The following is a 13,157-nucleotide window of genomic DNA, read 5'->3' on the forward strand; positions in this document are numbered from 1 at the left end:
ATTGAAACACCCTGATAAAAGTTCTAATCAGATCCAGCGACTCGGCAAAAACACAAAACAGGAAAAGAGCTTCCACCAAAAGCAATTGGTACCATTCTTTCCTTCTTCTCAAAGCCTCATCAGCTGCACATAGAGCATCAGATATAGATCTACCGTCCTGGATTTTTTTTTCAATCAACAGTCTGAAATATGAAACAAAGTTTAACTGTGAGACAGAAAACATCACCAGTTACATATTGCAGTCATACAATAGCATCTCATCAGAACATAACAGATTTCCAATTGTAGAAGAGAGAGAGACAGTCGGTCGACCACAATGAACGTGTAATTAATAACTTTTATATTTACTTAAATCATACAGATATCTGACAGAAGAAACGCCAAAAATAGGTTCAACAAAGTGCTGTGGCATTGAGGACTGTTACTCCGAATGGCACTGAAGATAAGGGTCCTTACATCAGTACATATCACATGACAATATTGCACCATTGTACGGGAAAGCTTGTATAGTATGCTAAAACGTAACAGCCTTATTTAAATTTCTCTTGAGCGTCTTATACATGAAACCCACCCTCGAATCATCATATCAAGGGCCAAGGGTGTCAAGTAGCAATTCATATAAGATAAATCACAAGTGGAACAATCATGTGCAGAAAAAGGAACACCAATCCAATATCACAGCGTCAGTGAGATTACCAATTTATACCGGATAGTTGAGTGGAGCATCAGCCGTAACCTTGGTCCGCGCCACCTCGTCGAACTCAGCCGCGCCCTTCCCACGCAGCACGGCGGCAGCGGCGACCCTGGATGGGAGCTGTTCCAATGCCCTCCCCGCGGCATCCCCGGTGAGGCGTAGGTCCTCCGCGGCGAGCCGGGTAGAGGGCCGGGTCTCGTGCGGAGACTGGATCGGTGCGTAGAGGGGGCCGTGAGACCAGATCCGAGCATGGTGAGCAGCAGTGGTCGCCGGCGACGATCCAGTGCAGGAGCAAGCAGTGGTCGCTGGCGTCGATCCGAGCATAGTGAGCACTCGCCTTTGATGCGCAGCTGAATGGTTTTAATGGTTTGTGTCGGGTCCTTTTAAATCTCAGCCGTCAATTTTTATGTTTAACATAAAATAAACAGACATAAATAAGCGACTTATGAAGAACTATGAAAGCATCTGTTCTTTAATATTAATTAGGGTAAAGATAAAGATATCGCAGACAGAGAACGATCGGATTCCGAGTCATGGTCGATCTCGATAAAAGGGCAACACCGTATGACCCTAATCGTGAGACCCTCTCCAGCTGATCAGGACACCTGGAAAAAACAAATCTCAACGCAGGCTGCCAATTAATCCTAACATCCAGCCGCGCCATCTACCAAATCCTGACCCCCTTTTCTCTGTGGCGTCCACTGTTGCTCGTCGTCGCCACCGCAAGCTCAATTTTTTTTCCGGAATCCCTTTCTTCTCCGGCGTCCACTCTTGCTCGTCGTCGCTGCAGCAAGCTCTCTTTATTGTGGATGCAGCGGAGCCAGAGCTCCGTCCCTGCTGCTCTACCAGCCCCCGCCGTCGACGACCAGATTCCTCGGCGCCCCGGCAGCCACCATCACTCGCTGCGTTGCGGGAGGCTCGCTTTGTCGGGCTGCATCATCTTGCCGTGCCGTCGCCAACGAGATGCAAAATACGGATATGTGTATCTCTTAGAGCATCTCCAATAGATAATATAAAGAGTGAATTCCACTTTTTACCCCATATTTATACATTTGTGACACTAATTACCCCTTCGAGTGAAAATTCGTCTAGAATACCCCTTTTGAAATCTTTGGACCCTTGTTTTTTGACGCGTGTCCATCAGGTAAGGTGTGAGGTGACGCCCTGTATCCAAAAACATGTGGACGGCCACAAGGAGTGGAATAGATAGACAAGAGAAGTTTGGACAAGATCGCCAATGATGCCCTCCGATCCTTACAATTTTTTTTACAAATCAATGACGCAACATGCCGATCCTATCGACCATAAACAGACAAAATGTAAAACTGGGGTAAAACCGTGTTAAAAGTCTCCAAAATCTGACATTTCGATAAAAGTTCCGCTAAATAGGGTAATATGTGTCACAAATGTACAACTACAAGGTAAAAAATGGAATTCACTCTAATATAAAATACATCACCAAAAATGGATGCTGCAAATTTTATATCATCAAAAAGTGACTTTTACATTCGCCGATGTCCGCACAGGCTGCCGCATGTAGGTCGTCGCTCCTGCACGGGACGCCCGCTGCAGGTCGGGCCACACTCCCACTGCAGGCCGCCGTGCTTCAGAGGTCCAGGGAAGACGCCGCTGTAGTTGCAGTTCTTGGCGCACTGTCGTACTCCTGCTGCAGCTCGCCGGGGGTGGCCGGAATGGCCGGAATCGGCTGACAGCGGAGGGGAATGGGTCGGGGAGGTGGGATCTGACGGTGGCGGGGTGCGGAGGTGTTTGGTGAGCGGACCGCGCGGTTGGGGCTTCGCATCTGCTGCGTTTACATCTGCAGATGCCAAGTGATGTATATTGGCCATTTGGGCTGTGTTTGATAGCAAAGTATTATATAAACCAAAGTATCAAAAACTGCAATAATTTTGTCTCTAGGTATGAGATAACATGGTTTTACCATAACAGAGTTTTTTTGAAGTATTTACAATACATAGAACATGTTTGGTTGTTGTCACAAAACACAGTATTGCAGCCTAGCCGTTGCGTTCAAACTTCAAACACTCACAGCTGCCTAGCCGTTAGCAGTGCAAGCACACGCAGCGGCCGGCTGTTTGAATACTATTTCTGTTGAGCTTTTGTAACTAGCTAGCTTGATATCCCTAACCATCAGCGTATATAACAAACCGAGGGTAGCTTGTGTATACAAAAAAGATCACCCATGGCACGGCGTCTCACCTGGTGGTGAAGCTACACATAGACGGAGCGGCTTGCCCTTGTTCGCGTCACCATCGAGGCGCAGCGGAGCTACGCGTGGAGGTGGCGACCCAACACGTGGCATAGTTGGTCAGTCATCAGTGTCACTGTTGGGGGGGCACGAAGAGCTGCGCGAGAACTGGAATCACGCGGCCATCGTCGGTGCATTCACTACTTGCATCGTCTCTGTCCTCTGTTAGTCCTCCTAGTTGCTCCATCAATGTGGGGGAATTTTTTGAAGCGTAAACACCGAGAAGATGATGAGTTAGCCATCATCGAAGCCGTATACAAAGGCAAGAGAGGTTCAAGCAATCGCCAACGTATTCACACTTCCATCCTTACGGGGCATGAGTACGTGAGAGAAATTTTAGAGGGTCATGAATTGAGATGTAAAAGAGATTTTCGGATGGAAAAATATGTATTTCATAATTTGGTTAAGTGCTTCCGAGAGAGACAACTTCTACGAGATGAGAGGCTTGTCTCCGTGAAAGAACAAGTCGCAATATTCTTATATACCCTTTCGGCGAATGCAAGCAACCGTACTCTACAAGGGCGATTTCAACACAGTGGTCAAACCATAAGTACCTATTTCAATAAAGTGCTACAAAGTATCATGTCATTATCTGGACAGCTCATACAGTTGCCACCAGTTAATGTTCGTTTGAAGGTTTCAAGCAACCCTAAATTTGTGCCCTACTTTCAGGTATGCATCTTGTATCTTGTTGTTCTTACATATAATTTATAAATATTGTTACGTATTTTCATCAGTATTTTTTGTCTTTATGAAGGATTGTATCGGAGCAATTGATGGGACGCATGTTCCAATTAGCATATCTCCGAGACTACAAGACCCATATCGCAATAGAAAAGGAACATTATCACAAAATGTCATGGTGGCATGTAATTTTGATAATCAATTCGTCCATGTTAGTGCGGGCTGGGAAGGTTCAGCTTCTGATGCTCGAGTGCTACAAGATGCATTAGAAAATAATTTCTATGTGCCAGAGGGAAAATTTTATTTGGTTGATGCAGGATATGCAAATACACCTAATTTTATTGCACCCTACCGAAATGTCAGGTACAAACCAGTTCTTCTATTGGAGCAACAACCCTAAAGTGCAAATACACCTATCTTCATTATGTTTTGAATTTCAGGTACCATTTGAACGAGCAAGCCAAATGCAACCAAAGGCCACAAAATGCTAAAGAGCTATTCAATCTCAGGCATGCACAACTCCGTAATCACATCGAGCGCATCATTGGCGTTGTGAAGAAGCGTTTCCCGGTATTGAAGTGTGCTTCACATTACCCAATTGAATCTCAACCTGATATTGTCATAGCATGTTGTGCACTTCATAACTTTATTCGCAATCACGAGGGGGCGAACAATGGTTTGACCAGGTTGGCTCCAATATTGACCCAATACATATAGTTGATATTCCAAGTGGGGATGCAAAATACAGAAGTGATGTACAGTCTCTCAATGAGCAGCGTGCATTGGGTCATTCAAAAAGAGATCAAATTGCTGAATCAATGTGGAAAGACTACTGTGAGTATCTCCAGGAGCGTGCTAGAAGAAATAGCACATGACTTGTGCAATTGTTGAAGAAAGAATAAAACTCATACGATCAGCGGAATCATTTTATGAAAATAATGTAGTAGCTTTCTCATTCATGAATAATGCACTTTACATTTCTATGAGTAGATATGTAATATATAATGCAAGTATCAACTTGTGCAAGAAATATTAGTTAGTCATGTACCATGGAATTTTCTTCTAAGGACCTGATCAAATGCGCAAGGTCCACCAAAAATATTATTGCGCTATATATACAACTTACATATACTATCACCTACAAGCCGGGTGCACAAATAACATGGCAGAGGTAACAAAAATAAAATGACTGTAATTTTTAGGAAAGGAACTGGAGTGCCATCAAAATAAAAGTTTAGAGCTGAGACAAGTGTATGCTGAGATACATTCGTGTTCCTCTTTTTAACCATGGTATAGTCCATGGTGATATTTCTTTACAAAAACACAAAACTAAAGTAATATGAACCAGTAAACCAATAATATAGTATGAAAGAATTTTATTTTTCATATGAAAATAACTAGAATGAATTATTGCTTTAAATTTGATGGCCAAGCACTTGCTTGAGGATCTCTAGAACAACATCATGCTCCACTGTCATGAAGATTTCACGGTCAATTCTTTGTCCTTTCAGATACTCGATCATCTTCAGATGATCACTTGCTGAGAGATCTGGTATGGTCTTAAGTTTGACAATGCAATTGGCAATGCAATAAGGATCTTTGTCAGGACCTTTTTTTTTCATCTGTGCCATTTTCACTTCTCTATAGCTTTCAATTTGTTTTGTCTTTACATCCACATAAGTTTTAAGTTCTTCTTTTCTAACAGCAACCAGATCTTCAATCGCTGTTTCTTTTCCTCTCTTAGCCTTACCTTCATCATTGCCTTTAGAAGTCCTAGCCTTTTTCATAGGTGGTGGGTCAGGAAGTGTGTTCATGTTTTCTGTGGGAATTTGGCTACTGTTATTCTCCACACGTTCTGTGTTGTTACCAGGAAATACTTCAACATCCTCACCATATATGCCTTCAGTCCACTCGTAATTATGACCTGCAAAGCCTGGAGCTGGTAATGTTGGACTAGGCGAATTAAGCCCAGCGGCATCTAGAACTTGTTGTGTGAAGCTTTCCCCTTGTGGTAAATCTGTAGCCGGACTGGACTTCTCTTCAACCACATCAGTTGTCCTCTTATAGCCCTTCCCCTCCGCTGTTTTACCTGGGTACAGAGGAATACATTGTAAACTACAAGGAAGCAAGACATATGCTAAATTCATTACATGTGAAACCAACGTACCATCATAAATTGCATGCAAGTCATCATAGTAAGGGAAAGCTTCCACTTTTGTTGTTCTTTGCTCAATTCATCCCATTTTTCATCAATGGTTGTTGGCATTTTTGTATTAGGATCAAAACCGAAGCCACTCTTCTCTACAATAGATTTGACAACAAAATATTCTCTCTTCAACCGCTGCTCTCTAAATTTTAGTTGACAAACAATGAAATTAGCTCTTGGAAACTGATTATTCAATCGTGTAGTCATGGAATTCCATCCTTCTTTCGTCCATCCATTCTGACCACGAAATCTAGCTGCATCTGCATACTCTTTCATCACAGAAACGAGCAGGTCTAGTTGAGCAGTGGTCCATGATGCTCTCTTTTTCTTGTCTGCAATTGGGAAGCAAAATGCATCAGCGTTCAAATCAGCACAAACATCAGAAAAATTTACAAGGATCCAACTCGAAATAATATGAGAGTTATCCTAACTATCTCATTCAAACAAATCAACTTTAGTAAATCTTAATATGTCCTGCATGAGGCCACACCATGGATTACACGAAACAAATATCATAGTTATCATAAATATTTGGTTAAAACAAATCAACTTCAGTAAATCCTAATATCTCGTGCATGACGCGACACCATGGATTACATTGACAAAACAAAATACTATATCCTAATGTACGCAGGCTTGTAGGCTGTCGTGGAGCTAGGCAAAAATCTGTAGTGAGCAACTGCTAATGATAGAACAAAATTGTTATGGGTGGGCCGAAACCACGCTAGCTACAAAATGCATGCTACAAATTAATGAACTGTCACCTCTAGCCCCTACCCCCTGCTAAAAGTACCAGGTGTGGTTTGTCTTTTTTGAGAATCAGGTTCGAATAGGTATACTGGAATCTGAATTGTCTGAATGAAAAACAACAAAATCGCTATGGTATGACTGTTGTGCATTTCAGCAGCGAGATTGGGGTTCTACTGCTTGTCTTAGACAGTTTATTTACACTTCCACAGCCTGATTGGCTGTCAAAATTTGTTGGTAACCAAGCATCAACTTAGATAGCCAAAGCCTCTGTAACATACATATTTATGAAATCGCAGCCTGATATAAGCCGACCAAGCAACAGCTTGGCTGTCTACTTTCTTTTGGCTTCAGATATAAGCCGACCTAGATAGCCAATGCTTCTGTAACACACATATTTCTCAAAATCGCAGCGATGCAGACTGTCTTACGCCATATTTCGGGCTACTACATAAAGCTATCACCAAGCTAAGATCATCTAGGTTGCGTCTAGCCAAGCCACTAAATCTTGCTTCTCAATCTATCCAAGGAGAATCTACGCTGCCCCTGAATCGGGGACGGCCTTCTCGTCAGCAAGGCCGGACGGCATCGAGGAGATTGTGCGTCGCGGCGCCGTCCGCAGATACCAGCGGCATGCACAGTGGAGAACGGCACGGCCGTGCAGAGGAAGGAGCCGGCGGTTGGCAGGGAGAGGCGGGAAGGAGCGATGAGGGAGGATGGAGGGCAAAGTAATCACCTTTGGTCTCTCCATCGCCATCTCTTTGTTTCCCCATGGCCGCCGATGGAAGACGACAGGGCGGCGGCGGCGGCGTGAGAACGAGCCAGAGCGAGGAGCGGGGAAGGATAACGAAGGGACTCCCTTCTTTTCGCCGCTCTGTTTTTAAAAAACAGGTCGGGGGCTCTTTTTATTAAACAGAGAAAAAACTACAGTTTGCCAAATACTACAATATTAAAACAACAATTATTAGGGGCAAACAAACAGCTCGTTGTAAATAAAACTGTGGTAATCTCAAAAACTGCAGTATTCTCAAAATGCTTAGAAAATACTTCGCTACTAAACGGGGCCTTGGTGTTGTATTTATCAGATGTAAATCTCAGATGTACAAATTTATATCTACATCATCTATTGGAGGGTCGTTTTTGGTGTAGGTGACGTATATTTCGTTTTTTTATCTATGTCATCTATTGCAGATGCTCTTAGGGAGATGAATCAGATTAAAAGATTGGCGGGGGTGGAACGTGGTAAACGGGTTGGGCTGCTTTGAGATTCTGTTGCCAGGTGTACAAGGAAGAGGGTCTCCAGTTTGTGTTGCGTACGACCGGGTCTTGTAGAATTTTTTTTCCAGCAAGAAGGTCGATCCTACCTTAGCTTTTGGATGTGACAAATCACAAATTTGCTTATTAATGTCTTTATTAATTTTTTACGAAAAGGCATATAGATCTATAAGAGAGCTCACTGAAACTATAAAGTATCCCAACAAAAAATCACATCGAGATTTCTAGACCATCGAACGACTATTACCACCGAATTGAGCCGCCGACGCACCGCTGTCGCCGCTCCCAGACTTTATCGATGACAGTCAGGAAGTCTTCATGCACGTGACCCAAAGGACCAACATCCTGGAGCCGTAGTAGTCATCGTTGAACACTTGAATTGATTTGAAGTGCATAACACCAAATCTCACCATCGTGCACGTACAACGAGAAACCCTAACCTCGCCACCTTAGGAGACATGAGAATCTATGCCAGAGCTCCGTCGACTTCGTCCTAACTGGTGAATTCAAGGAGGATCGAAGCCCGAAAGACCAACCCAAAGATGGAGCGTCGCCCCTGCAACAAATATTAACCTAAACTACTACCCAGAGCCAAGGCACTGCAATTTTCCTCTCCGCCACTAGCCACCTGAGCAGCGGGTAGAGGGGAAGCGAATCTACAGGCTAGCTAGTGGAGCTTACAGGGGATAAAAACTTTGTCCTAGCTAGGAAAATGGTTGTGTAGAGTCGACACATCGCGCATAATGGTAAGATTTACATACGGATGTGCAATACTTCAAAATAATGATTCAATCTTTTTTTAAAGATTCACTATAAGTATAAATCACCTTAAACATAACAAAAATTACATCAAGGTCTCTGGACCATCCAAGGACCCCTGCCGCCACCAAAACGACCCCAACCGCCATGGAAAGACTTGGCATGTGCAACACAATATTTGTATCTAACATTATATCTTCAAATCTCATTCATTTTATTAAAAAGTTAGTGGTTGAGATAATATAATCTATGTGGATATGCATTATGACTTTTTTGCCTCTTGTTTCTATAATATAATAGATAGATGATGTTGATATTGCTTCATATTTCTAGGTTGTTATTCATATGATTCTATTATGTATTGTTCATACATTACTTAGGTGGTAGCATACTTGTTTGATCACAGTAATGAACTCAATAAAAATGCTCAGATGATGTGTTATGAATATTGTTGCAATATTAATCTTGCTAGTCGTATTTGATATGGTGAATAATCTTTGAACACGACTTGAAACAATAAACTTTTAATAACAATGAAAGTATGATTATGAACTTGGAGGCAAGACTGGAGAAAGAATACAAGTGCAACCAACACCGGTCATCTGGCCTCATTCCCTTGCATGAAAACCATTGTACCAAATGGTGGGAAGAGCTATGGTTCTCAGATGATGGTTGCACTACATGTTTTGATTCCCAGCTTGCAAACTTATTAAACTTGAAGTAAATATTTGTTTCATTGTCTTGGTAAAGTCATGGTTCCTCTGAAGCGAGCTCACAAGTGCGACCACATTTTCCTTTGTGGGAAGACCCTGATTATTATTGGTGTCGCATGAACACTCTAAAGAAAGACAGTTCATGTTTCCGCTTCACCCCCTCCCTCGCATACATCCTTTGTCTAGGTCGGCCATTCCGGTTTATTTTCCACCATTTTTCCTTCTTTTGTTTCGTATTTTCTTTCTCTTTTATGTTTTTTATTTTTATTTTCCTTTTTTTCTTCTTTATATTTCCATGAACATTTTTTGAATTCATGGATAATTTTTTTAATTCATAGAAATATTTTGAATTCACAAACAGTTTTTGATTTCCTAATTTTTTATTCATTAAGATTTTTATGAATTCTTGAACAAGTCTTCAAAATGTACAAAACATTTTTAGAAATTGTTGAACATTTTTTTGAATTTTAAAAATTATTAAAATTCATGATTTTTTAACTCATTAATTTTTTTTTAATTCTCAAACACATTTTTAAAATTCATGAACAATTTTGGATTTTCAAACAATGTCATATTCATGATCAGTTTTTTAGAAAATCACCAATATATTTTGAATTCATAAATTTTTTTGAAATTGATGAAAAAAATGAATTCACAGATTTTGTTTCTGAATTTACAGACAATTTTTGAATTCACAAATTGTTTATGAATTTAGTTACATATATTTAAATTCTGTGAATATTTTTTTAATGCATGAACACTTTTTGAATTTGCAAAAATTTTAAAATTAGTGAACATTTTTTGAGTTTGCAAACTTTTTTTGGGTTCACGGACATTTTGTTAATTCATGAACATTTTATAAATTCACAAATGTTTCTGAAATCAATTAATTTTTCGAATTTAGGGGAATTTTTGAAATTGATGAACATTTTTCTAATCACAGCAAGATTTTAGTTTGCGAACATTTTTTGAACTTACAATTTTCCTTATATGTTGATACATACTTGTTTGTTATAATTTTTTATATATGTTGATTTCATTGCTATTGAGCTCAGCCGAGGCATATAGATGTTTCTCGAATTAACCTAGCTATGCATATTGTTGATCTTGGCACTTGTTGATTTTCAACCCATCATGGCTGACCGAGGCACTTGTTGGTTTTCCAGCCATCAAGTTCCAGCAATACATATAGTCACTATATACATGTTGTGTTTTTTGAATTATATGTGCATGAATTTCTATCCATCAAGCCGAGGCAACATGTTGTTGCTCGCGATGATTTCACGTTGCGTTTTCTGTTTTTCAAGAAATTATGAGTGCCAACATTTTCAAGAAATGTTGATTCATCAACATATCATCAAACTTATGGCAATCAATTTGTCTCAATTTTAGCAATTTTAATTTATGGATGCATGTATGAAGGTGATACATAAATTTATCTAGGTAATGAATATGCATGTATGCATATATCAATGATGTAATGTGCAAAACACGGCCATGACATTGAAACGTGGCCAAGAAAGCACATGACATTGCCATGCCAGCATTGTCTTGGCCTGGGGGACGTTACCAAATGAAAGGCTGAGTCATTTGCCCGCTAGTAGTATGATTTTCTAGGTATGCTACCGAGTCATGTAGTACTGCAGCGGCTCCCCCGGTGCATTCCGGCGCCAATGGAAGATAGAGGGGAGAGAGCCCCACTTTCTTCTTCTTCCTCCCCATCAGCCTAGACCCCATCACAAACCCAGTTTTCCCTCCATCCTTCTCTAGCTAAAGAATAATCTGATTGAGCATCTTCGAGCGTTTACAACTAGAACATGTGTCCCACTAAGATGAATTCAAACTTGAACTATTTTATCTTAAAACTTTAAGTTTTGATTGCAATATTATTATCTGAATTATTGTTGCATTGGAATATTTATCTTTTAGTTCCTTAAGAATTGTGCTATTTATATTTGCTTGTTCTGAGTAGTCCGGTATCAAAAAAAAAAAAAAAACAGGTATGGGATATTTGGTGACTCCGTTTGATGGCCTCCGCCCCTACTCATGTCTGCGGACATTTGGTGGTGTCCGTTTTCAAGGACCATATTGGACTTGCCTTAGGTGACTGTCCTTGGAGTTGCCCTAAGAAAAAGTGATGTTCATTGTTGTCACGGCTTTCACATCTCAGTCAGCAGGTTGCAACATCCTTTTCATTATTTTGTTTTTTGATTTTATATCAGTATAAGTATGACATGCAAGGTGGCTAGACTTAAGATTTGAAGCTCCCTCAACTTTTGCATCTTTGTTTTGCTGGGCAAACAACTTTGCATATCTTACTGGCGACGTAAGGACAACATACCAGGGACGCACATTGAGAATCGGACACACTTAAATGAGTAACATTGCAGTACTACAGGTTGTGGTGTAGTAATGTATATACTCCCTCCGTTCCTAAATATAAGTCTTTGTACAGTTTTCACTATGGACTACATACGGAGCAAAATGAGTGAATCTACACTCTAAAATGCATCTATATACATCCGTATGTGGTTCATAGTGGAATCTCTACAAATACTTATACATGAGCCACTCGACTCTAAGGGAGAGAGAGTTGAGCAACTGCGGGAGTGGTAGCTTCCACTCCTCCTAAGTGATGGGGACACCGCAAGCTCGAGGGGGGAGCAGCGAAGGTAGCTACAGTGGCGCCCCTCCGGGAGATGCCAGAGGGCGACTGACCGGGGGGAGGGAGGAAAGGGGTCTGGCCGGGAGATGCGAGGAGAGAGACCAAACCCTAGTTTTCTCATTGATTGGGGACGGAGCATCGAATTGGAAAAGGCCATGTGGAGCCAGCCAACGCGAAATCCCATCTATGCCCTCGGCAGGATCTGGGAACCACAGGGGCAACCATTTCAAATTTGACCGCGGGCCACCCACATCGAAAAACCCTGGCACCCAAAGCTACAAACAGGAAGGTCCCACCGGCGGAAAACCCCACGGAGTCACAGATGTGCGACCAGTATCCCGAGGTGAAAAAAATTCACTATTCATTGCTCCATCTACCAGTTTTGAACTTTTGATGTTACGGCCAGGAATCACCGCAGGGCGAATTAGACGGTCAGCGTCGCATCAGGCAAAGGATTGGACGGCCCGAATTCCCCTGTTTGATAGCTCAGTTTTTTCTAAGTATTATGAGAATACTACCCGAATTACTACGGTTTTAATTACTATGAGTTGTTTTGCTACCCAAAAAATTGTGCTACTCCCTCCGGTCTTTTTTACTCTGTATATTAGGTTTGTCCGAAGTCAATCTCATCCAACTTTGATCATGTTTATATAAAAAATTATAGACATTCACATAACAACACCAATATCATTAGATTCATCTTGGAATATATTTTCATATTATATTTATTAGATATTATAGATGCTAATAATTTCTAATATAAATTTGGTCAAACTTAGCAAAGTTTGACTTTCAACAAATCCAATGTGCAGAGTAAAAAGGACCGAAGGGAGTATTTAATATTGTAGTATAATTAAAACTGTGGTATTTTCTCTGTATTAAAAAAAGAACCCACAACCTCTTTTTCAAAAACAGAGCACGCGAAGAAAACGGGTGTGTTTTTTTATCGCCTTCCTCGCTCCCAAGTCGTCGCCGCTGCCCTATTGTGGAGGATCGTCGGTCTTGACAAATCATACTGTAGACAGATAATTTGCAATACGATATATTGATTTGGGGTGCTGATGCATGCATATATAATAAAAGGGAAGGCCTCTATCTCAAATATACAAGACTAGGAGGTGGGCCACAACTCCAATACACGTGCAGGA

At 41.1% G+C, this 13,157-nt stretch overlaps 1 protein-coding gene across 1 annotated transcript; it reads right to left on the reverse strand.

The window, feature by feature from the left end:
- Positions 1-5,089: 5,089 nt before the first annotated feature.
- LOC119319504 lies at positions 5,090-7,417 on the reverse strand. The gene is made up of 3 exons (XM_037593975.1): positions 7,334-7,417; positions 5,812-6,182; positions 5,090-5,733 (listed from the first exon to the last, which is right to left on the reverse strand). The coding sequence occupies exons 1-3, from the start codon at positions 7,368-7,370 to the stop codon at positions 5,623-5,625; spliced, it is 519 nt and encodes a 172-aa protein (XP_037449872.1). The 5' UTR covers positions 7,371-7,417; the 3' UTR covers positions 5,090-5,622.
- Between the last annotated feature and the right edge of the window lie 5,740 nt (positions 7,418-13,157).

The sequence above is a fragment of the Triticum dicoccoides genome, chromosome 6A (assembly GCF_002162155.2).
Source record: "Triticum dicoccoides isolate Atlit2015 ecotype Zavitan chromosome 6A, WEW_v2.0, whole genome shotgun sequence".
Lineage (NCBI taxonomy): Eukaryota > Viridiplantae > Streptophyta > Magnoliopsida > Poales > Poaceae > Triticum > Triticum dicoccoides.